Here is a 26,660-nt window from a genome sequence, read left to right as displayed (position 1 = left end):
TTATAAAACAAAACAAATAAAAACCATCCCCCAAAGTAATCTAACAGCAAACAGGATGATTTCCATGCCACTGGAGAACTGGCACAACCTGTAATTGCAACGTAAGTGTTAAAGGCTTTCAGAAGACAGAGAACACCCAGATACTTACCGTTTGCTTAAGTCTCAGCTTCCACAGGGAAGTAATCACATAAAAGATCAAGGTGTCTCTTTTATAAGCGGCTGCAGCAACTCCAGCTTGTAACCATTCAGCAGTGATTTAGCAGTATGATCTTACACGATACTATGTCAGGCGCAAAGTGAAAATATAGCATAGCATGTAATGAGTATATCTGATAATGCACACGTAATATCAGTCATAACTTGGTACAGGATAACAGAGACACAGCCCTAAGCTGGTACATACATATCTGATCTACTATAGTCCGATGGTAGGATTTTCAGAAATGCTTTACTAGTCCTGCTCTGGTTAAATGACTAGAATTGGGAGTTATACCACCAGCTTAACTGGTGTATTATCATCATGCTTTAGTGACTTATGACATCTCATTTCTAGAATCAAAATCCTTTTAAAGATGTAAAGATTTAAAACACTGCTTGCAAACTGTGAAATAAGAAATATCATGGTTGTTATTCATTTTGCTACAGTTCTGGAAATATTCAAAGGAGACTAAATTATTATTGTTCTATGAAACAATTCAGTCTGGTAGTTCCATCTTAATCTTTAAAACATATATCCTCTTTATCCAACATATTTTCCTGCTCTCTTCACTATCAAAGCCTAGCTACCTTGCTCCATAAACATATTTTCACACTCATCTGCCTCTTCTCATTTTTAGCTCTTCCATGTATACACTGTACTCTCTGAATTATTTTCTCTTCTTCCACTTAAATGATTCTGTTGTTTTGAAAAATGAACGTGATTAATATCAAGACATGGCTACTTATGAAGGGGAAAAACAGGAATTGCCGTTACCTTGTTAAAGTGTTCATCCTGAAAATGTTGCTAATTATAATACAGTTTTGGTAACTTAATATATATTAAAGATATATATAGGATATATAATATATATTCCCTGGATTCTCATCACTAAGTACTCATCTATTAAACACTTTTATTTAAGTATGCTCTTGCCTTCACCTCTGCCAGACAGATGTTTTAGCATTCAGTAACAGCTGAATGCTGGGAATCATCTAACAAAATGATTTTTACTATATAAAATAAACATCATCATCCATTGGTAACACGTTAAAGAAGTGGATTTTGATTAATTCCTTGTCTCCAGGGAAAAGATATTTAGATATTGCCAAAATACTAATTTTAAATATTTTAAAATTCCTTTATTTGTGATGATACTTTGAAAGATCATAGAATCATAGAATCATAGGGTTGGAAGGGACCTCTGGAGATCATCTAGTCCAACCCCCCTGCCAGAGCAGGGTCACCCAGAGCAGGTTGCACAGGAACACGTCCAGGTGGGTTTTGAATGTCTCCAGAGTTGGAGACTCCACCACCTCTCTGGGCAGCCTGTTCCAGTGCTCTGCCACCCTCAGGGTAAAGAAGTTCCTCCTCGTGTTTAGGTGGAACTTCCTATGTTCAAGTTTGTGCCCATTGCCTCTTGTCCTGTCCCCGGGCACCACTGAAAAGAGCCTGGCCCCATCCTCCTGACACCCAGCCTTTAAGATTTAGCCAACATTAGAGGTCCAACCCAAAACCTTATGGAAATATTTCTGACCTGAAAAACAGTTCAATATATTGGGCAATAGAATATATTTGAGACTGTTCTTGTTTTGCAGTGAGACAATTATTGAAACAAACTTTGGTTGTTTGGAACAGTTTTTCATTGAACACCGAGGATCAAATTTAGTTCTTAACAGTTTTCTTCCCTGCTTAACTGTTTAATTACATAATACCTCTCTAACTTTTGTTTTGAAAGCAAATTGAGTAAGTAATACAGAAATTCCATTTTCTTAGGTTGAGATATATTGGGGTTTCTACTCTCTATTTTGTTAATCAATGGATAAATAACAACATAATGCAATGATATTTTTTAAAGAGTTTGAAAACAGTTTTTGAAGAATAACATAATGTATATAGGAACATACAGCCTCTTGTTTTGCTGAACTCTGTAAATTATGTTTTGCAGCTGGCTCCAGGATAAGGTCCTGTATACCCAGACAGTATGTCAGCCTTTAAAATAAAGTGGAACAGTTACATAAAGAAACACATTTGTTAACTTTAATATCAAGACTTTATCAGGCTAGTCCTCAAACAGTGAGCCTTCAAGGGTAGCAATGACGTTCTTTCTTCCATTAGTCATTTTTCTTGCAGGCTTATTGCAAGAAAGAACAATTTCTCAAAACAGAGAAACCTGGCTCTATTTTGACTAGATGCGGGGAAAGTTTCCTTTGAAACGCTGTTTTTAGCGTAGTTTGTTCTTGTTTTTAGCTAGTTTGTTCTTCTTGTTCTGGTGGAAGGGGGAAAAGCACGGTTAGTACATTGATGGTTGAGAAACAAGTTTTGCAAATTCTTATGTTAACACTTCTGGGTTTGTAATCCTAAGGAGGAGACAGATCCTTCAGGGGTGTAAATTAGTACATTACAAGAGCCTACAGTCCTGCTTGTTTACACTAGTGAAGGATCTTGCCCAGTTCCCCTAACATACGTGCAGCCTGACATTTGAATGGAACTACAATTAGCAGGGTTGTTTTTGTTTAACTTTATTTAGCACCTTATCTTCCCACAACATTCCTGTCCAAGTACCAGTATCAACCATGAACTCAACATAGCTCTTACTAGTTCTGTTCTATTTTGAGCTAGAAGGAAAAAACCCCAGCACTCCAGATCAAAGAGCACCCTACTCCTACGCTCTGGGAATAGAAATTGTTAACTAATTGGTGCAAAAAAGGCTCTTATTACTATGACAAATCAATTCACACCACAGTAAAGTAAGTCATAACTTACTCCATTACACAGGAAAGTTATCCAAGCCCTCAAAATAACCTGTTATTAATGGCCAAACCCAGGCACCATTCCACAAAGGCAAAATGATTTTGGTGTTGGTGAGAGACCCAGCTTGTAGAGGGTGCAAGTCTGCAGAACTATGTTTATTGCGTTCTAAAATTTGCCCAATTACTCAGCTATTCGCTCCCTTATCTTACAGACACACCATGGCCTGCAAGGCCTATTGGTGAGGCCCTTATTCTTGTATTAAAAAGAGCCTCCTGGAGTATCCCGAGTCTGGCAGAGCTCTGCTGCTTCCAGGTGCTGAAATTCTGCAAAAAGGGATGGAGCAGCAGGCCCTGACAACTCTGGTGGTCCTAAATTTTAGGTAAGGGGTTGTACCCCAGGAGCTCAAGCCACTGACAGGCCACAGGCATGGGAAGCGCTTTGTCCCCACAGATGCTGAGAAGGTGGGAAAGCCTGATGGGCTTCTGGGGAGCTGGCAGGCTTCTCCCTGGTCCCTACCCTGACACCTCCTGCAGTGTGCTGGGCCTCACTGTGCCACCTCCGCACAGCCACATCGGTGACGAGGGGAAAGGCGAAACAGGTTGAGGTCAGCAATGAGGAGAGTGGCCTGACACAGAGTGGTGGTCCAGGCTCCAGCCAGGGCTCGCTGCCTGGCTGCCCTGGTTTGAGCAACACAGGACTAATTTCTCCTCTAAGACTTGAGAAAACTGCACTTTTAGAAGACCCTGGTGTCAGAATTTGTGAAAATGTTTACTTTATAGCCACCTAGAGTATCAAGGTCTCAGTGTTTTCGAGCTCGCCAGGTGCCAGGATGAGGAGGGGTGAGACCCGGGCACTTGACCCAAGCTGCCAACAGGATTATTTTGTACCAGGAATGCCACATTCAATATAAAGTTGAAAGTTTGCTGAGAAGTTATCTCTTTTTCTTTATGGCTGCAACCCTGAGAACTTCTTGCCCCGGTGCCGAGACCCCTGAGCCCTTCCCTTCGTCCCAAAGCCGCGGCGCTCACAGTGTCCCACGTTTGCGGTGCCCCGTGGCCTGAGTATAATCCTTGTGTATGTTATATTGGTACCGGGATTAATATTGGTTCTTTTGTGTTATTAGTGTTAATCATCTAGTCTCATTCTATTAAATCTGTTTACATTTCAACACTCGGGTTTCCTTGTTTTTTTCCCCAATTCCCCTTCCCCGGTGGGTAAGGGTCGTCGGGTGAGAGAATAACTGCCTGAACGACAGTAAGTTGTGGGTTCCTCAAACCATAGCCCCGGCCCGTGTCCCCCGGGCCTACGAGCAGGGCCCTGCAGCAGGTGCAGCCTCCGAAGCGGCAGAGGGCCCGCCCCGGCTCCCCCGCTGAGGTACCTCAGTTGCCGCCGCGCCTCCCGGCGGGCGGTACCGGGACCGCAGGCCGGGCTCGTCTCCACCGCCGCTTCCCCTCACCTTTCCCGGGCAGGAGCCGCCCCCGAGGGGGCCGGGCCAGCGGCGGCGGCGGGAGAGGGAGCCCGGCGCCAGCCCGCAGCTCCTTGGGGCAGTACAGCCCCGACACCGGTCTCCCCCAGCCATGTCCTCCAGCTCCCCCCCGGGTGAGCCGAAGAGCCGGAGCCTGGGCCGGCTGTCGCTGCCCAGGAAAGGCAGCATGACGCCCGGCAAGAAGCCCTCGTCGCTGGAGCTGGCCGAGAGCACCCCCAACGCCCACTACGCCCCGCTCTCCGCCGCCCAGGGAGGGCAGCCGCCGGCGGGCTGCAGCCCGGAGGCGGAGCGGGAGCGGCCGCTGCGCCTGAGGAGCGAGGTGGTGGTGGTGAACGCTGACTGCCCGCGGCCCCCCGTCAGCCTCGACCCCCGCGTCTCCATCTACAGCCTCCGCAAGCCCCTGCTGACCCGCAGCAGCGTCCAGGGCAGGGTCTACAACTTCTTGGAGCGGCCCACGGGATGGAAGTGCTTCGTCTACCACTTCACTGTGTGAGTAACCCACCCCCCCCCCGGGCCCACCTGCTCCACAGCCGCTCGTCCTGTCAGCCCCGGCGGCTCCGCTGCCCGCCCCGAGCGGGGGAACCCGTCTTCCGGCGCGGCCACCGGTGCGAGGGGCTCTCGGGGCTGCCCCTCACGCCTGCCCGAAGCCTGAGGTGGCGGCCGCCGCCGTGCCCCCTCCCCGCCTCCCCTCACGGGGCTCGGCCGAGGCGGGAGAGCGGCAGCCCCGGCCGCCCCCTCCGTCGCGGAGCTTTCCGGACCAGCCCAGTGCTCAAGGCTTGAACCGCTTGCAGATACGGTCTTCTGAGGTAGTGGTTTTATTGTTTTGTTTTGTTTTTTTTTCCCACAGGTATGAAGCAAAGCAAAAAGTCACACTCTGAGGGAAGGTTTCTGTTATTTTGAACAGAAATGCTGTATTTCGGTTCAGGAGCTCTTAGATGTAGCTATCAGATAGAGCAGGAGCTGGCATCAGGCAATTTTCTTCAGAAAGTTACCCTGGGAGTTGAAATAAATCTTGCCTTCTGAGCGTGGAAGCGAAGTAGGTAACAGTGTCATCTGTTCTTTAGTAATTTTTAATGCAGTGACTCCTGATTTTCCAGCATTTGGCTGAATAGGTGTGTTATCAGTGTTACAGCCCTGTCGGAGAAGAGAGGGAGACAGGTGATGCTCCTTTTCCTTGCCTCTTCTACTGCTCCTCACTCTAACTCCTTGACCTGTTGGGTACAAATGCCATCACTGTTATTTTTAGACAGGAAGGAGGGACAACGATGTTTGGAGGATGTTAAAGCTGCTTAGCTGCAGGCAAGTTGAAAAGTGCTTTGGGTATAATATTATGGAGGGCAGTGTCCACCTTGGTAGGTCTGTGGTGCACAAGGATCTCAACAAGTGCCTCCAAGAGAAGTCAGTGCTTTTTAATCGAGATGTTGCGGAAGGCTTGCGTGACGCTTGAGCAATGTAGGTAACAAGGTCAGGCAGAATCGTGGTGTCTGTTTATTGTATGCATGCACAAACACACATATGTGTCTATATATACATATGCTACATATATACACGCTTATTATTACAGCTAGAGGTAAAGACATTTTATGGTCAAAATCCTAAGACAAAAGACTTTGATAAAAATCAGTTTTTATGATCTAATTATTGTAGTTTGATTTTAAATTCTATTTCTGAGTAACTGGTATTTTAAGTCAAAGTGCTTACATTCCACATTTGAGGATTCTGGAGTCTTTAGGTGGTCAGGTAAGTGGTATCAACTTCATTTTAGTGGAGGGAAAACAGCTGTCATCTGAATGTATTTAATTAGGAAATGACTGTGTGCAGCTGCTCAGATAATTGTGGGCTCCGTTCTCTTTAGTGTTATGATAATGCCATTAGATGACAAAACAGCTAATGGCCATAATTACGAAGTGTCCAATAGTTGTGGTTGAACAACGTAAAACACTTTTAGGAATAGGCATTCTATTGGTTTTTTTTTCCTCCAGAAAGGAGTTTTAGGCACCTATCTCTTATGATTTCTGGCCTCCTTCAGGTGTCTGAAATTATATATAGAAGGGACAATAAATTGTGTTCACTATCTTAACTAATCTTCTCTAAACCTTAATGGTGGGCCTAGGAAAATCATGGAAAAGAAGCCCAAAACCGTGTTAGATCCCTTTTTCTACCTAAGATTCTAACCTGAATTTTAATTTATTTTTTCTCCCCAAGTATTAGCAGTGTGGATTAATCCTATCTCTGCAAGAATTAAGATTTTGTAATTCTACTTTAGGAAAGAGATTGTAATATGTATGGGAAGTCATTGCCTGTCTCTCCCCCCCAATAGACACTTATCCATGGTGTAAGTAAGCATTAGCCCCAGCGTTTCCCCTCTTCCCAGAAGAGCTCTTCTGATGCAATGGAGAATGACACTGGTAGTAAATATTCTCAGGCCTCTTACTAAGCAGTGTGCAAATTCCTTCTCTTAGGACTCTGAAGAGACAGAAGAGGTTACTACCACCCTCATATGTTTCTTGCAAGGCAATCTGCAAGTACTATGTGTGCATTTTTTAGGCAGCCTCACTGATTTCCACCAGCAGAGGGAATTGAGTCTGTACTGCCCTCAGTCATCCCAACTTCTTATTTATGTGGTAGATAAGGCTGCGCTTCTTGTGCCCGTTAAATAATGTTTTCGGTTACTGACCTTTGGTCCATACCTCTCTGAGTCTCTTTCTTTCTGAGCTCCCACAGCAACTTCCTGGGATGCTTGCTTTCTGCTGCATCCAGGAATGCTCCCTTTGAGTACAGCCCCTGCCAGCCAGGTGCTGAGTATTGGTGGATTAATAGTTGCTACAAAGCAGAAGTTTCTCACTAAAATCAACTGACAAGGCAGATGGTTTGTCTGATCCAGAGAAGCTGTTGTGTCTCAGCCTCTACTCTTGGAGGAGGCATGGGAGCTGATTTTGGCATGTGGTTTGATAGCTTTTTGCAAGCAGTTGGTTACAGGTGATGAGCTGCAGAGCTAAAAAGGACTCAGACTTATAAGACACCACCTCCTACGTCCCCCCACCCAGTCATGCTTGCACTTCTCTCCCACTGGAGGAAGTAACTTGATTATTTTGTTGTCAGCAGACAAACAGACATTCATAGAGAGCTAAGATGGGCTTTACCTTGTGATGTGCAAGGGCCCTGATGGTTGTCTCTCCTGCCAAATGAGCTTAAAAGGCTGATGTCATTTGCCTGTTGGCTTTTTGTGACTACTCCTGGCTACCTCCTGCTTTATTCTGGGGGCTTTCAGATGCCTGGGAGGTCTCGGTCACTGTCTTAAAGGTTCAGAGGGGAAAGAAAGGGTAGAGAAGTGTTAATTTGGTGCATAAAGACCCAAGCTGAGAAGAGGGTCCTGGCCAAGATATAGCCCACAGACAGGAGCAAGGAGCACTGCAGGCTTCTTTATTTTCTATCTATCACACTGTTCTGTGTTGTGCAGAGTATGTGGCTGTGTTCTTAATTATGCGCTGAAATGATAAAATTTAGAAACAACTCCTGGAGTAGTCAATGTAACTCGTCCTGGATCTGTGTCTCTGGCTGGTTGTTGAAACACTGTTTATCAAGCGATAAGAGCTACATCTACTGATTGCCTGTCACACCCTTTTCCTGCTCAGGAATCTTAGTGGTATCTAGAATACTAATAGCTAAGAACTGATATTCAGAACTGATTTTCCTCAGTTTTGTATTATAATATTTGGAAAAGGGAAGTTGAACACTTAGCTTTAATCACAGGTTCTATTGTTGGTATGTTTGTTTCATATTGTTTAAATAGCTCTATGTTTTGGTGTGCTGCAAAGCCCCTTGTGTACCCCTTGATCTAAAGGTTGGAATCTGGTTACCGTCTACAGCAATAAAGGATTGCTGTCCTAGATCAGACCAATGACCTGTTTACTTCTGAATTGTTATTTCTTTCAAAAGGCATCTGAAATACCTGTTTTCCAAGATGCAAAATATATATTCTTTCTCTCTTGTTGATATCTTTAATTTTCCAGGATAATTGGATATCACAGTTGCTGATTAAATCAATTGAACTCTGCGTGGGTCTTTTCTGTGATTTGTTTTATTTGCTCAGACCAAAGAGCAGAAACATCTCAAGTGAGTGGAATATGAAATGAAATATTGTACCCCATTTATACTAGCTTTTTATAGGCTCTGGAAATAGTCTCTGTGAGGAGAGGGAATGGGGAATCAGCTATTAATTTACCACTCAAAAAAGCTGCCTAAAAGTACTACTGGAGTTGATAGAAGCTTTTATTTCAGCTACGTGATGTGGTTTGATGTTGTATCAAATTTCATTTAAATATATGAAGTATATAGTATATGTACACTTAATTCTACCAGTGCAAGTAAATTGTACTTGATAGCTGAAGATTTACATGCATGGCGTCTGCGAACACAACTGGTGGTTGCTTGGAAACCTGGATTTTGCAAGCAAGAGCTGTCCTGTCAGAGCCTCCAAATCCCCCTTGGCTGTCAGAGGTGAGGAAATGACTGAGTGCCACTGTTCTCATTGACCTTCAGACAGAGCTAGGGCATCTTATCACACTTATCATAGTAGTGCACCTTGGGATAGTGGCTTTGAGAAGTGAAATGTGCTGTGGCCTTAACGAATCAAGTTTTCAGGCTATGTGAAGAGAGGTGGAGGGACAAAAGAAGATTAAATTCTGTCCTCATAGTGGCCTGCTGGAATCCTGAGACTGTCCCAGTGTTGGAAATGACTGTGAAGAATAAGTGAAATCTTCAGATATTTTAAAAAATTATTTTAGATTTAAGTGCATGAGGGAAGAGCTTCTTCTCACCCTCTTTAAGTAGTTTAAAATAAACTATCTTAAAATACGCCTGAAGAAACTTATGTGCTTTCTGGTGATTTTTCTTGTTCTCGGTATGGCAAATAATGACTTCTGGCAACGTACACTGCATGTTGACTCCCCACGTTCTTTGAAGTGTTGGCTGTTACCAGAGGGAACAGTTCGGAAGCCAATGGGCCATTGGTCTGTTCCGGTATGGCAGCTCTCCTTTTTGCCATGCAAGATAATCAGCTTCTATCTTATCTTTGCATGAGTGTACCTGGTTCAATTTACTTTGCCTTTGTATAGGTTTGGTTTAATCAGCAATGATTGTTATTGAGTTTGTTCGAATCTCAAGATGTTTACATAAGCTCGGACTGGCCAGTGGTTGAGATTTGGGAGACTGGTCGCTAGAAACAGGCAAAGTCTCAGAAGTGTGGCTGCTTGTGTACGCATGCAAAGATAAGAAGCAAGGGTAGATAGAATATTCCAGTTGCGTGTGCATCAGGACTTACAGTAATCAATTATTAAAGGCAATGCAGTGTTTACATAGTGCTCTTTACATACAATACTGTGAGGAAGAAGCATAACTCCAACTTCAAATGCCATTTTTGTCATGTTTCCAAATGTACTGCAAACATACTTCTAAACCTGCTGGTTCATACTTGATGTGTAAACGGTTGAGGGAGGGGAAAAAGATCCGTAAAATAAGTGCGTGCATGTGCTCACACATGACTAAGTTTTCTTTAAGACTGAGTAAACTGAGTGAAAAAAGGGGCAAAAGATACAAAGTACTATGTTTTGGATGTGAACAAAGTACTATGTTTTGGATGTTTAGAGATTTTTGTGGCTAGGAGTCAGACGTTCATATTATTCTATTTTAAAAAGCAGATTTAAATCCTCCAAAATAAGCATGGCATGTCTAAGAGGAAGGAAACAAAAATTATTAAATCACAGTCATATTCCTTCTACTGCAGTCAATTTCAGGAAGACCCAGGTTTAGCTTTTTTTTTGTCTTGTCAAGACTGAGGTAGTTTAGTTGAAGTCAAAATGGCCTCTTTATTTTGGCATGTTTGAGAGAGACATTATGCTTCTTGTCATGCAGAGGCTGGTGCGAACAAATGTTTGTTTTATTTCTATATGGCCATTGTCTATGAGCTCCTGTTGCTTACAACTATCATTTAGTATTTATTTGTGCTACTGGAGCCCGGTACTCCCATTCCTTCATACCAGATACAGTTGTAATAATAGGAATCTGCCGCTGTGTCCCTTTGCATTTTCAAGAGCATGGTGTGGTACAGCTGTGCAGTGGTTTACATAGATCTTTGAGGTTGCACACATGCTCAAGGACTAACATTGGGAAAAATGAAGTGGAAACAAGGCGATATTTGTAGGGTTTGGGGGTTTTTTTTCCTGTTTTTTTTTTTTTTTTTTCTTAGCCCTACTTTACAGTCTAGTGTTGATTTGCAGCAGAGTGGACATCTTTGCAACCTAGCACTGTGTATCTATCAATATGCCTGCTAACACTTTTATCGGAGATAAAAAGGAATTGGAGAGCCAACTTCACGTATTCCCAGAGAGGAGGGAAGACCCTTTGCCTGTCCCTTAATGTAGCTGGTGGTAATGTAAGACAGTGCAGTAACGTTTAGGAGCTGCTGTTGCAGAGTCAGCCCTGTTTGCTGATCAGACAGGTAAATGAAGTGTTGAGTCTTGGCAGATTTTGATACAGGTGAGGTGAAGCGGTGTAAAGGTTTTGCTGCTCCTTCCTTCCCTGCTGCATGCTGCAGTGCAGCCTCTTAGCTACAATATGGCATGAAGGTGCTTCTTTGGGGCTTGTGTGACTGAGATAGTATTTGGGCTGGCCAATATACAGCTTTACACTTTTGCCTTGTGCCATATTTCCCCATCTGTAATGTGACAGAAGTTCCATTTTTGCTGAGGACTCTCTGGCTGTCATGTGACTGAGACCAATCCGAGCCTCTGCCAAGAAGACCTCAGGAGTGACAGTGGGACAGTGGAAGTTCTCAGGATAAGAAACGCGGATACTAATAACTGCATAATTGACTAAAAATGAAAAGAAAAAAATTATCCAGGTTTATTTAGTAATTGGCTGTCATCAGAAAGAAAAGCAGTATTGGAAACCAGATCTTCTCAATGTTAACCACTAGTAATTAATTCCTGGAAGTCACTTTGACTAAACTACTATCTTTGTATCATCTGTCACATTAAATGATTGCTGCATGAAATCATTGTACAAATGTATTTTGATTGTTGAAGGGGAAGGAAGGCGAAAAGCTAGGTATCTTCTAGTTAAAATGCCTTTTGAGGGCACATAGTATCTCTAGCAATAATAATGACAATTCAGTTTCTTTTCTGAAATGGATAGTGTGATATGGTCGGATACTTGAAAAAAAACCTTGTGGAGTCTCATCTTGACCTGTGGCCTGGTGGCAGAGACAGAATCTGGGTGAGGGGAGGGAGTTCAGTGGGGCAAAAAAGACTTTGTAATTGTACTGACATTTAGGTTTTCGAGTAACTGGTGGAAGCAGAAAGATGTAAACTTCTGAACAGTAATGCTCAGTGGAGACAGGTTGCATGCAGTAGAGAAACAACTCTGTGGAATGCACACATAAAAGTTATAAATGTATTAGATTTGGGCAGGCTTTCCTGGGGACAGGCCTTCTCTCTTTTTCCTGTCATCCTTCCAGTGTAACATTTCAAGTCCTTCTCTGGAGTTTGCTTTCCTCCCGGAAAAGAATTATTCTACCTTTAAAAGTTGCACATGAATGATCTTAAGAAAACCAGTAAGTGCAGTATTCACATTTCTGTATATCTGTCAAATGGTTGGTTGGGCAATTCTGGCACGCTTCCTTGCCCTGGCTTTTTGAGTGCCAGGGAAAAAACGTGCAAGGCTGTGTGGATAGGCCTCTTTCAAAACTTTCATTGCAGCTGAATCAAGGCTAGAGTTGAGATTCAATTGCAGTGAACTAATTAGGCTGAGCTCCAAATGCCTGAGTGCTGGATGTATTACACACAACGGTGCCAACATATGCTGTAGTGAACTATGCACAGGCACAGTGCTTTGCTGACTTTAAACTTGGCAGTACCTCATTAATTTTGTGTGTTAATAGGTTGTTTAATGTGCATTAGTGGTGAACACAAAGGCAGTGAACACTTGCTCATTCAATTCCAGATGGAAAATAATGTCTTGTTGGGGGCAAGGTGTTTTCTGCCTGTAACCAAGAGGTCCAACACAAGTTTCAAATGCGTTGGAAAGTTGCCAGTTGCAAATAAGCCTGATGGGTAGGCTGAGTTACAGAAGAAGAATGTGTAGATTAGTGAGTTTCTAGGTAAGGTACTAGCTCTGCTCATACAGTCATGCTTCATCTGGCATAATGGCCTGTGAGAACGATTATAATGCCAGTAATGATAGTGGGAGAGCGCATATATTTGCAAGCTTCTACTGTGTTAGTAGCTACTGTATTTTACCTCCTTCCAGAAAGATATATATGTGTGTATATATAATAACAGAGGAAGTGTTCAGTGCCTTAAGTAGTCAAACTTAATATTCATTTTTCTGTATGTTTTTAGACAGCAATTTTTTTGTTTGGTTGGTTTTTTTCTTAATAGGAAATTCTAAAGCTGCTCTAAATGAAGTAGTTTTCTTTGGCCACCAGTTTGTGCACACCTGGAAAACTAGAGAGGTGCTTGACGTGAATTTTTCCCTTGTCTGGCATGATCAATTTTTGAGGACACGTGGATTTTCATGTTCCCCTTTTCCCTGCTTCATGGTACAGAATAGTGAAGTAACAGCTGTTTTCTGTGTTCAAGGAGCTGTAAGAAATTATACAGAGTGCAAAGCAGAACTTGGGTAAGTGTGTAGGTATAGTGTAAGTACTTGGGTTTTGTTTCGTTTTTTTACTAAAAAAACCCACTCGAAACCACCACCAAAACCCCACAGAAAACCAAAAGTACTGTCCCACATTTCTTAGATGGCAGTTTCCTCCCTTAACACCCACACTTTACAACACCTGGAAAAATTACAATAAAAAATAGGCAGGCACAGGGAAGCCAATGACTTCTTAAAGCTTAGAACAATGACTATGAGAAAAGCAAGTTGTTACTGTGAACTGCTTAAGTGTGAGAACTGCCAGTGGTGTAACTTAACGAATGCGTATTTTATCAAAAATGGCTGAATCCTTTTTGAGTTTAAGAAAAGAACGTGTCTGTACACGGGACTTTATGCAAGGAATTACTGAAACTGCAGCCTTGGAATTTTATCCTTTTGAAAGCTATAAGCTACCAGAAATAGGAAATTATATTGCAAATCATTAGGTGGCCTTTAGATGTTCCTAGCAACATGCCTAGAGTAGGTATTTCTAGTTTTTCTCATATGTTCTTCACAATCAATGTGATGTTTTAATATTTTATGAAAAAAGTTAACCAAAATAAAACTAGGACAGGGTTTCTGTGTCCTTCTAAGCTTCTGCGTCTGCAAATATTGAGCCTGATGTTTGAATTTCATATTAAAGTTTTCAGTAGGAAGATAAATCTCACACATGTTTCACTAATGCCAATGGACTTATGCTGTGTTGTTTGACAATACAGTTTTGTCATTTGTAATAGAAAACTGAAAGGTTTTACTCCTAACTATAAAATCCCTTTTCTTTTGCGTACCTCTTTCTGTAAGGGTTATTTAATAAGTAAATGCTTTGTTATATAACTTGACTAGTGCCTACTTCAAAGAAGAAATATACAGTTCTTGGTGAACTAAGATCTTGAAATAGTAGAAAATCTTTACTTTTGTTTATCCTAACACGTTGTGGTCTTGTTTATCATTTATTAGCTTTACTTTATCACACCGTGAAAAAAATACAGCATGCATTTTCTTTTGCAATAATAGGAAAGTAGTAATATCTGTTTTGATTCTGCAAGAAATGATCATCATGTGTCTAACTTCACTATGCGAATAGATATTTTCTTTCCAGTGGGAGCAACTAGTAAAGATAAAAGGTAAAGACAAAAACTTGTATACACATCTCCAAAGTTAGGGCTATTAAAATTACTTGCCAGACATTGTTCACAGGATGCATAGAACTCAGTTAAAATTATTTTATTTAAAATAAGGTATTTCCTTCTGAAAGACTAAGCATCTTACGGTGATAATTCTATATAAACTTTTACTTTGTCCATATGGCTGTTGTCTCTCGCCCGTAGTAAATATGTTAAATTACATAACATATATACCCAGGTTTTTCATCATCTCACCAGTAGTTTTGTTGTAGACTTCTAAAAATAAATGGTCCTCTCTCTGTCCTTCCCTTCTTGCATGTGTTCTAGACTGGGCAAGAACAGAGACTTGTCCCCTCTGTTAGACCACAGACTGCTCACGGTGGCCATAAGCTGCTCACTGTCAGGCAGCAGTCTTGAACTGGCACAAGAAAATTGCACCATCTTGGATATGTGTAGCTCCCATGCTCAGAAGTCACTAGCCTCCTCTGCAAATGTATTCCCTGAAGTTTTGGGGATACGTTTAACTTTTTTCAATTTTTAACAATATTTTTTCATTGCAATGTTAATATTACGTTATTTTATATGGGTTGGATAGGGAAGAAAATTGAGTCACGGTACGAGAACAGAATGTAAATCATCCATCAGGTTAGTTCCCTGGATTCCCTCCAAAGACACTAGGTTTAATAGCAGAGGCACGGTACTGGTGGCAAAGATTACAGAACCCTTGCTCATCACTAGTACAATAAAGGCTGCAGCCTTTGTAGTGAAAGTATCTTCCTTCTGTGAAATAAGGAATTACTTTCAAAGAATATGTTTACTCCTGCAGCAGCTGTCCCCTTGCCAGTGAAATTACATCATTTTAAAATGGGCTGGAATTTGCTAGACTCTTTTTCATAATAACCCTTGAGGGCACCACAGTCCAACTCGGAGCTGAAGGAAAGGTCCCTCATCTCCTGTAAGGATGTTGACAAGTAGAGCAAAGGAGAATGGATGCAGGAAATAGTTGCTGCTGCTAATCTCATTCGTACACCCTTCAGGTGCCTCTGCCCAATTATCTGTGCGGGGCAACGGAGATAGGGAACAGAGACAAGTGGAAAGATCTTCCATCCTGTGGCTTAAAAAAAAGAGAACGCCCTGTGCTGATGGTGTTAAGAATCAGTGGTGTTTGTATTCTGTAGAACAAGGACTTTATCTGTCCTTTACAATCTTTGGCAAATAATTAAATTTTTTTTTCCTTCATATTCTTCCTAACTAGATCTAGTTGAGATTATTTGATTTGTTTGTTTTTCAGTCCTGTCTTAGAAGACACTGAAATGCAGTCAAACCTGATGATGAGTAAATAAATAAATGTGTATTGCTTTATCCATAGTGTGAGTAAACTTCATGTGATTGTATGCTGTTATCTTATCCATGACCCAGAAAGTATTGATAATGGATTATCTCAGCACTTCACACAAAATAAACCTGCTCACTTGATGTTTTCTATATCAACAGGTTATCCAGCATCCTGGCGCTAGACAGTCTGAGTTCCCTGTTTTAACGGTATATAAAGTGTGACAGGCACAGACATCTATGTCTTATGCAATCACGTTAGTTGTATGCCTTCATAGTTCTGTTCATTCAAGACAGCTCTTTGTAGCTTTTATTTACTATTATGACATGATCTTATTCGGACAACTATGTGTTTGAACCATGAAAATGAGAAAAACGCTACAAGAATGAGGGAGAAAACAAGGCTTTCAGATTCTGCAGGTTTTGCAGCAAATGCGAGGCTGTAGCTGTACTGTGTTAATGCTGGTCCTTGGGCATGTGAATTGCTTGTTGCACTCTGTCAAACACTGAGCCTCTCTCTTGATGACTTCTGTGGCAGGTTTTTTTGTGTGACTTTAATATTAAACATTATACATTCACCAAGTATCACTGTAAAGTGAGACTGGAAAATTGAGTAGACTGTGCAAAAATGTCATGTACTATAAGCACAGCAAAATCTCTAGAAATTTTCAGTAGATAGTATCTGTAAGAGTAAAGTGACACTAGCCTATATATCTTGTACAAAATAGTGTAGATAGCATTCAAGCAGGTTTTGATACTAGCCGTTAGCCTCTACTGAGGTGGTCTCCTTTTTCTGAGAAAAGTTTTATATCAAATACCTTTCTCTTCAGAAAAACAGCATTCATTTCAGGAAACCTGCATGTGGTCTATGTTTTTCATTATTGAAATAATGTATGCAAAGTGACATGCGCTTCTCTTGAGGGATCCTGCTGGAAACTACCTACCAAGTAATCCAACTATTTCTAAGCACTTGGAAATCAGTCTGTTTATACAACATGTGTTAGCAGTCAACATGGATTGGTCGTAACCCCAATAATCTGTCAATTTAAACTCAGACTGTGATGGAATAAATGGGGTTGTGGCTAGAGGAAAACCAGATGTTGCCATATATATATATATCTTTTATCAGATTCTTGATGCTTCCTTTGTGAGCATGGTTTGTTGATGAAATTGGTACTGTGTGGATGGGAAATGGAAACTGTCAGTACTGTATTTCAGCAAAGGTGTAGACCAATCAAAAACAGGAGAATAATGGGAGGAAAATGGAAGAATAAGAGCCACCCAAGGACTAGAAAACATTATATTGTGATCTGAGGAAAGATAGCTTAGCGTAAAGAATAACAGTGGGAGAGTGGAAGGTGGATGACTTGGAAGTCTTCAAAAAGAGACTGCCCTAGGTAGGAGGAAAAAAATCTGTTCTTCATTTTCAGATGAATTAGATAAGTAGTAAAGGTCTTTAAAGCACATTCTGAATTTCTCCAGTCAAATGGGAAGGATAGTGGAGCAATGAACTGCATTGCATTGCCTGGAAAGGCTGCAGAACGTCCTCCCCATAAGGCTTTAAGCACAAGCTAGATGAATGTTTGTCAGGGCTCATCTAGGTGTAATTGATCCTGCCGTGGGACAGGTGTTCAGGATTCTGCACTCATGCTGTGAAAGGAATACGTGCAGATCCTGGGAGCTGGGCGACTTCTGAACCTTGTGGCACTTGAGTTTTCGTGCATTTGGCGTGTGTGTGTAAGGTGGAGGGTTGGGGCTCTTTCTGTCCCCAGCCTTTATGTTTCTTCCTGTGAAGTACCTTTGCTCCTTTCATGTTAGTTCAATCCAAAACCTGCTATGAGTTTTTTGAGAACAGGTTTGTTACACATCCCTGCGTCTTTGCTGTTGATGGCATCCCTGCAGGTAATCTTCTGGCCTTTGCACTACCTGTGATGGCCAGATTCCTTTGACTCTGGGGGCTTTAGCTGCATGGCTACACAAAGGATAGGTTTAGGTTCTTCCTCTATTGATCCTTCCAATGCACTTACAGCAAGGTGGAGTCAAATTTTAAGACTTTTCAATGCATTGTTGCTGTGATAACAAGAATTGCTCCTTTCTCGTCCAGGTTGTTCTGTCTTGCTGTTGAAAGTGGCAAAGATCTTTGGGATGAAATATTATGTATCATAGATTGTTAGCTGAATCCACCATATCTGAATTTACAGGCTGATTTAACAGTGAGTGGCTGATGGAGATCTAGCAGGTTGTGGTGGGTGGGTGGCTCTTCTCACATAGCTAAGAAAAGTGACAGTTGCATCAGGGTTTCAAAGGAAATGTCTCCTTTCTGTTTACTCTCTTGGCATCATAATCCTTCACTTCAGCAGCGAGGCTGTCACTGCTAAGACTTGCACGCTTTGTCTATCTCTTGAGAAGTGGATCTGTACCTCAGTCTTTCTATGAGCAAGTTTAGAGAGCATCTTGATTGTTAGAGCTCTCCCCGATCTGGTAGCATGCATGAAGTTGGGTCTGCGTTGTTCACTACTGTTCCCTACTTTGTTTTTTTCCATCCCAAAGTAGTTACCCAGCTTTTTTAGTATGGCCTAGTTTATTACCCTTGATAGCAAATATGAGATGCCTGTATCTTGGACAGAGTTGCCAGAAATAATTAGCTTAATTTCTGTCATTCTGCAGAGTGCTTTCTTTCTTTCTTTCTTATTTTTTATTTTTTTTATTTTTTATTTGTGTGTGTTATGTTTACTCCCACCCCTTTTCTGGTATGCCTCTTTGTAAGAGCTAGATAGACTCGCAGCTGAGCATGTTGTTCAATAGATTCTCCTGTATCTCAGGGCTGACGGATTTTGTTGCAAGAACTTTCTAGTTTCAGCATGAAAGGAGATGGCAACCCATCTAGGACTTAACAGAGCTGAATGATCTCATCCACAAGTGATGGGTGATAGCTGTGCCCTTGAAAATCTGTAAGAAGGGCATTCTGTGTCTCTCAGCCTTTGAGTCTCGTTTTACCAGCAGGTCATTTAATGAGCAGTACTTGTTTCCTTATGGCATGTGACTATTTTTGAGGCTCTTTTAAGCTTTTCCTTAGTCCATGAGCCATCTATAAGGTATTAACAGTAGTAATTTTGTCCCTGAAATTCAGCGAGTTAATGGGGTCATTGAGACAGGTTACCTAGCATCAAGAGTTGCATTGTAATAGTGAACAGGTGACAAAATTGCCCTGTCTCTTGCTCAGTCACTAGGGTTCATTGACAGGACCTTTGACTCGCTAGTGGCCAGTCCTTCTCCAGCTGAGATGTACCTATGTGCAGGAGTTGCCTTAACCAGGTACTGCCTGGTTGTCACAGACACGTGGTGGCATGCACTTGCGTGATGCTCCATGGCAGATAAACTCAGCCCTTCTCAATAATCTTCAGGGTCATTTGTATGAAGCTGAAAGATTGAAGAACGTAGTAATCTCTCTGCAGTTAATGCAGTATGTTAAGATTTTTAACAAGACTGCAGACATGAACTGTGCTTCTGCTGTCGAAATTCACTAGAATACAACATACCTGACTATCTTAATGTCACCTTTTTTGTGACCTGTCAAATGGTGACCTGGAGCAGTGTCCTTACCTTTATCAAGTTCAGTGTTGTTACACCTATGTTTAGAGCTTGTGTGGTACTTCACCAGGTGGTTCTGTGGTTGTTGTTGGTCTGAAGGATGCTGAGTTTTGCCTATGGGTAGGACTCGGTATGTGAAGTTGCTAGTTGAAAGCGTTTATGGAGAACCATTTGTAACAATGAGTAATAATGTTATCTACTGTCAGCTGAAGACTTCTGAGATGCTGAAATTCCACTGTGTCCACTCCCTTTCCCACAAAAGTTTGTTTGTGCTGAATTCTGTGTTTGATAGGGAGTTGAAAGGAAAGATAAACCTTTCATCAGATATACTTGTGTCCTGAGTAGAGGGAACACCACGTGGGCTTGCTTGCCAAATACGACAAAGCTGCAGTGTTACTCAGCTTATGGTGAGGTGCCTGTGTATCTACAGGATGGATTGTACATGTAACTTACATATTTCTAAAAGCTCTGATTACTGCTTAGTAATGCTTTTCATTTCTGTGTAAATTTTGGGGGGAAAAAAATCCACAAATGCATGTTCTACGTATTTTTTAAGTAACTTTTTGTTCTGATGTAAAAGAAATAATAAAGTAAGAATTTTAAGTGTATTCTAACTTTGTAATTCCTCCTCCTCACACTGAAACTTTATAGATGTTTTTAACTGGTGCTTGCCTATGTTGAATTGATAATTTTATCAATGAAAACTTGGGGAGGCAGAGGCAAAAATGTCATCCAGATACTTAATAAAAGAAGTCTGTTGCCACAGCTGAATCAAGAAATAATACGGGAATTTTTGGTTTTTGGTTCTTTGTCAGGTAAGTGTCTGATGTGCAGTAAGCTACATGATGTTCAAGTTTGTGTGTTTATCTGTGCACCTACGTGTGCATATATGTCAACATAATTCTCAGAGTGTTAGCAAGCACTTTGCAAAAATCGTTATAATGGAGATTGAGGCCATCGTTCTGTCTTTTCCTACAAATGGGAACTTGAGGCATAAGACTGAACTCAAGTTTTACCCTGTTTAGTGGTAGTTCAATGTTATCTTAAATATTTAAACAATTATTTAGTCATGCCTTCTGTTTGTTTTTATCAATTATATCTCCTCTGCTAAAAGGGATATTTTTATGAGCTACTCATGTTTCAATAGAGACCTGCTTAGAGGAGAAAAAAAAAGAATCAATACAGCTTAATTTAAAATTGTCTACTTAATGATCCAAAACTCAGTATAGGGAGCCAGATCCAATCCATCAACTGCCTTTAGCTGTGAGGTGTACTGGTTGCACCTGGCTTCAGGACAAATGCTGTTTCAGAAGGAAGGAAGAAAAGCAGTCTTGCAATGTTAAGAAAATAACAATCATGTGTATCTTTGGTTTCCTCCGTCCCCCATAACAAGTGCAATCTGATGATGCTTCTTTCTGGTTGCTAAAATGAAATGCTCTGTGTGTTCACTGGGATTGCAGTCTCTGCCTCTCGAGCACAACATTTGTTTGTTAAGCGGACTTCATTGTCATTGTCCTTTTTATATGGTGCCTCTTTTTTCCTGCTCCCACCCCTCCCAAATGCTCAAGCCATGTGGTGTGTAGAAGAGACTTTGTATTCTGCTGAATTTTAGCCACCAGTGGCATGGGAAAGTTGTGTGAGTTTAGGACAGGAACTGGAGTAAAGTGTCCCATCGATGGTAAATGATTAACCAGAATAAAATTCGGTTGCACCGCTGAGATTAGCACCTACCTTGTAAAATAAAACTAGTATTATCGGGCACGTCTTTTAAAAGGTATTTAGTAATTGATCTCTGCTTTAAATAAGTGGTTTTCCTGTATAGTTAGGAGAGGCCATGGTGGTGAAAGTAGTTGCTTCACTTTTCCCTGTTCTCCCATTTATCTTAGGATAAGCACAGGGAAGAATGAAGTGTTTTTTACAGGATACTCGTAACAAAAGTCTTGCTATTGCAATGCAAGAAAGATAAATAGCCATGGGAAAGCCGGACAATGTATGCTTTCATTCCCAAAGTGTAAACATGACTTCTTTTTATTAATGAGCTGAAATAAATTTGAATACATGGGATGAAATGGAGAAAAATAGCCTAGACGCTAAGGAATAAGGACTGCCTGTAAATTTGCTTCTTCCTCACAACTCCTCTGTGTCAGCTTTACTGGTTGTTTCTTTTCACTTTATTTACAGAAGAGGAGAGGAAGAGACTACTTTATCAACATCCCATGGACCTGGATGAAATGATGAGATTTACTGGCTGTAGCTTTCTCTCCACTCCATATCTCTAAGAACTTTGATACTAGTCCAGATGGTTTTAGAAGATTTAAGTGTCTGCACTGGTCTCCTAGACCTAAATGTGGATCATAATTGAGCTGTGACTGCTTGATCAGGCTGAATGAAGCTGTGTGAAGCATGAATGTAGAGGGAACATACATGCAAACCCTGCACCTGTGCTGACAGGCAGGGTGTGAGTTGGCTCTGGCCTAACAGCTAGATATCTGCAACACAGTAGGGTTGCACCTGTTCTAGCAAAGCCTCTGAAAAGCAGGGCTTATTAAGGTTGGCACTAACAATTCTAGCTGGTGTTGGGGCCAAAGTTGGCACTGAGCCTGACAGAGGTAGTTGACTACAGCTAACTGTATAGACATTGCCGCTATGTACTTTAGCATAATCTTCTAGGGCAGGGGTCTTCACGCCTTGTATGTCTTTACAGCATCTAGTACTGTGGGAGTATACATGGCTCTAAGGTAAAGTGACAATACAAATAGGTTCACCCTGCCCTGGTTACTGCACTAGTACCTTAGAGCACTTTGCTTTCAGTCCCCCAAGGTATATGTTAATGCAGCGACATCAGGGACTGACTGACAACGGTATCGTAGATAAGGTGCGATCCTTCTTCCTCCCTGACCCACAAGTTAAAGTGAAGTTGTAGGCTGTTTGTTCTAGCTGTAGTGAATTACACAATCTGACTTTTCTCTCCCCTGGCATCCAAGTCTAAAGCCGTTATCAGCACTGCTGTGGCTCTGTGATGTTTGATTTAGGGGGAAATTGGCACCTCTCTGACAAGTGCTGGAATGTCCCAGTCTGTCCTTGGAGTGCTGTTGGTATCTTTCACAGCAATAAACCCCCAGTCAACAGTCTTGATCATGGGCAAACACCAGCCAAGTGCACAAAAGCGCTTATCTCCTGTTAAGCCATGCATTCATAAAAAGCAAAGTCATAAAAACCTTCAGTGGCTGGCAATTCCAGAGCCTACTGTTAGACTTGAAAAGAAGTGCTGAAGAACACAGGCTTCTTATCAATTTTAATTGCGGGGCAGTGGAGAGTTGCCATTTGATTAACGTCATCTGGTATTAGCAACTCTGTTTTACACTGTGTGTTAGATGTTTCTGGCAAGCAATATTCTGCTGAATGTAAAATTAAATTAGTTGGAAATACTTTGTTTTCAGGAAGAACTCAGGTTGAACAGCTGAATTCAACAGGTAAAGAAATGCAAAATGGAGTCTTAAGAAGAGATTGACTGGAGGTGCATAGTGCGTTGTCAAGATGTTGAATTTTAGACAGTTTTTTGAACTATAGATGCTGCTATGTTGTGATAACTTTGCATTGCTGCTGAAACTAAGTTCTGTATTACCTAATCTTTTTAGATTGGATTTTAAACATTGCATTAATGCTTATGCATCTATGAAAAATAGAAACTTCAAAGTTAATGTTCAGTGAATGGTCCTATATTCGCGCCACACACTTAAAACCAAAATTCATGCCATACTTGGGGAACTGGGCCAGAGATAAAGTCACTTTGAACAGTTGCATCATTGTTTGTAGGTGGGTTTGCCTGCCAGATATCTTTACATTTTTTTTTTTGAAGTCAGATTGCTGTATTTGAGCAGGCATCAAATTCCACATGGGTCTACAGCTGGATCAAGTAGAAACTGCTAGATGTGCAGGTTTTTGAAATCACAGAATCATAGAATTGCCTAGGTTGGAAGGGACCTTTCAGATCATCTAGTCCAACCATCAACCCAACTCTGACAAAAACCGTCACTAAACCATATCTCTTATGCTAAAAATGCCAAGCAAGCATTTTAAATGCAATTAAAAGTTCATCTGACCTACTTTTAAGCAAAATAGTAATAAGAAACCCCCTTGGATTTTAGTTTGAAAATTACTGTGGAACTGCAACTTTCAAACAAGAAGCTGATGTGAAAAAAAAAAAAAAAGTGCACTTTATGTCAGTTGCCAAGGAGCAGATTGACAGCAGTTAGTTAATCAGGAGTAGCTGTGATGGAAGCCACTTCTCTGATCTCAGCTCTACCCCTTAAATAGCAGCTGTGTCCCAGAGTAATCAGTGTGGTATGTAAGTGGGATTTTAGCACGTGGCTAAGGAAGATATATTGGAATGTCCCTCACTGACTTGAAATGAGAGCTGCGTTCACTCACTCTCTGAAGCAGCTTTGAAAGTCTTTAAATGAGACTTGACCAGAAATAACTAATTCTAGCCACCAATTCTGTGGCTGTTTGGATTTAATGCTCCATCCTGTTTGTTGAGATGTTCAAGGAAGCTGGTTGTTTTGACGAGTGATTTGTTTGTAACAGTCTATTGCCCAAAGACATGTAGATGAATTGGGGAAGGGGTGGAAAATAACATGTAGAAAAATCCTGTTGGCACCTAAAAGAGGTGATGACAAGGGTGTCTTCATTTTGTTGCCACACATGTACGTGTAGAGAATAGATGCCATTACCTCTCCTACAAATGTGTATGCCTGTTAACATGCTGTTTTGATGTCTGGTATTTGAAGTAGCATGCAAACATTATTTCTCTACTTCCTTTCTTTGCATGTATATCTGTCTTCATTTGATACGAAGGCACATCAGTGTCTTCATTGATATGAAGATATCTTCATGGCTTTTTCTCTCCTCTTCTGTTTCCCCTTTTTGTGTGTGTGTGTGTGTATGTGTTTCAACTTCTTTGGACTCTTGGGAGAGCAGTTGTGTATTAGATTAGAAAAAGCAGCAATGAGAAGCTAGAGCAGTTGTTTACTTACGGTGTTAAACTCTGTCCATGCTTAAAGTGGAAGGAAACTGCTTTTCCTTGTGACTGCCAGTTGCCAGGATTTTAGTATTGCGGGTTGTTGGTTTTTTTTTTTTCCCTCAAGCATGAGGAATTTCATAGTTGAAACTGCCTTGGCTTACTAAACGCTGAACTGCTACTGTCTCTTTAGTTATCTTACGGAGAGGAACACTCCTACTGGAATAATACATAGCCAAGCTATTGCTGGCTGGCTACTGGTGCATGATTAAACAGAAGCAGGAGGTGGAATCGGTCATTTTTCAAGTGGTCACCGTTTCAAGTCTGTTAGTTCAGAGTACCCTGGAAGCATTACTATGCTTCTCCCTTTGCTTAAACGGATGGGAGGTGTGTATTTTCTCATTTCTCATCTTGATTTTTCTTTTACTGTTCCCTTGTATTTGTTAGCTTTTATTTTTCTGACATGAAATAGCGAATGTTTACCTTTTGAGCAAAATCTTTCTAAGCATTCACAATTCTAGCCAGGGAATTGATTTGCATTTTTATTTGGAGCAAGCAGTTCCTGTTACTCATGAAATGGGAGTGGCTTTTTAATAAAGACGCCGGATCTCTGCTATGTAATTACCATAAAATAAACAGTACAGCAATTCTGTAGTGTCAACAGGTTGGCAACCAAATGCTTTCTGAACTGCTTGGAAGCTCTGGTGTAGAAACAAACTCTGAAGAGCAAACTTTAATGCATGCCCACTTTCTAGATTGGAAAATCTCTCCCTAACCCAATATGTAATACAAATGCAGTTACATACCCAGTTGTGTTATCCAGGAGATATGCTGGGAGTTCAAGGAATATAAACTCTGCAGAAGGTATGGTACACATAACTATGAATATCTGAGTGTATATTTTGAAGATTAACTGGCTAAATGTAGCACCTTTTGCAAGGCACCAAGTCCTTACTGTCTCAGGCCTATGCTGATATTAGATGTTCTGTATTCTGTTTTGAACACAGCTGATCTGTCAGGTTGCCATCTTTTTTTTTCTTTTTTTTTTTTCCTTTATATACGTGCAGTGTTTACCACCAAACCACACTACTTCATGGTAGAGGTTGCTAGGTGCTAGAGCGATGCAAACAACAAATAATAGGGATCATGCTGGAGTCTCCTGATGAGGTGTTGCATGGGACAGCCTCCATTAGCCTCCTTTTTTTGCTAGTCTCACGTACAGCTATATTCTCTAAGGATGGGACACGTCCTGTTCAAAACAGAGTGCAGTGCATGGCATGAAAGGTGCTATAAGCAACCAGAAGATGTTAGTGGTATGTGTTTATGAAAGGGACCTTGCTTGGAGCCAGTCCTGTGAGCTGAAGCCTGCATCCTGGGGAACGTGGAGCCCTGCAGCGCAGCCAGTGGGATGAGGGTTCCAGGCTACTGAATAACTCAGTTTGAGTTCTGCCAGGGAGTTATGCATGACAGTCTCTTTTGCATTCAGTGATACTTTTTTTCTTTTTATAATATATATACTTTTTTTCCTCTTGTGGTAACTTGGATTTCAGTTTTAGTTCTCTCCTGTAGGTGGGACTCTTGCTGATTTCAGTGTGATACAATATTTGAAGTGTTGAGTATTTAAAAAAAAAAAAAGTAATCAAAAGCCAGTTTATAAGTGTTCATTCAGAGAGTACTCAAACATACTTCACCCTCTGATGAGATGCACTCTCATTTGTTTTCAGTCTTCTTGACCTGTGAGTCTTCCACGTGGGCCTGCTAAAGGCACGTGTGCTCTATCGTTGTATGATACGTATCTTAGGAAAACAAGAGGATATAGAAAGCTGAGGAGAAGTACAAAGCGAAGAAGGGGCAGAGGTTTATGTAATACCAGCTAAAGCAGTGAAGTTAAACAGGTAAGTTTTCGGTGTGGTGGCAAAGTTAACCCAACAGGAAAGTTATTAAGTCTAGATATCCTTGTTTGAAGAGCACTTGAAGCGCTCTCAAACTTTGTTGGCCAGATAACTGCAGTAACACACTGTGGGGTACTGGTTTACCCCTGTTCCTTTACCATCCCAACATGTGTTTCCACAGCATAGAAAGCTGGTTCTAGTGTGTGGCTAGAGGCTGAGGCAGGGGTGTAAAAGCTTGGAAAACCTCCTTGGTGTTTGCTAAATGGAGCTACCACACCTGAAGACAGCTGTCTGTATTCTTTTATAATCCTCTAGCTCTCAAGCCGTTTAAAAGCTGTGATTTCAGGTGTGTGACAGGTTTTTATGAGGCTACTATTACTATGTGTTTTTCAGGCAGCTGGCAAGAACCATCTCTCTGCTAAATCTAAAGTTTCAGTAAATAAGAGGCCCTAAAAGTCAAACTAACTCCTCCTCCAAGAAAAATATTCTGCCAAGGTTAAGCCTAAAGAAGCCCAGAACCCGTCATTAATTTTTGCTTGTACGTTTTCTCAGATCTCTTTAAAACAAC

General features: G+C 41.3%; 1 protein-coding gene across 3 annotated transcripts in view; it reads left to right on the top strand.

Moving 5' to 3' along the window:
• Nucleotides 1-4,423: 4,423 nt before the first annotated feature.
• Nucleotides 4,424-26,660, top strand: part of KCNQ1 (potassium voltage-gated channel subfamily Q member 1) — a 363,240-nt gene continuing 341,003 nt past the window's right edge. For all 3 annotated transcript variants that reach the window (XM_063333844.1, XM_063333843.1, XM_063333842.1), the window contains exon 1: nt 4,424-4,925. In XM_063333844.1, the coding sequence (XP_063189914.1) occupies nt 4,528-4,925 (398 nt within the window). In that variant the 5' untranslated portion in view covers nt 4,424-4,527. The remainder of the gene's footprint in view (nt 4,926-26,660) is intronic.

The sequence above is a fragment of the Chroicocephalus ridibundus genome, chromosome 4 (genome assembly GCF_963924245.1).
Source record: "Chroicocephalus ridibundus chromosome 4, bChrRid1.1, whole genome shotgun sequence".
Classification (NCBI taxonomy): Eukaryota; Metazoa; Chordata; class Aves; order Charadriiformes; family Laridae; genus Chroicocephalus; species Chroicocephalus ridibundus.
Note: the sequence above shows the minus strand (reverse complement) of the source record. Positions and strands in the feature narration are given on the sequence as shown.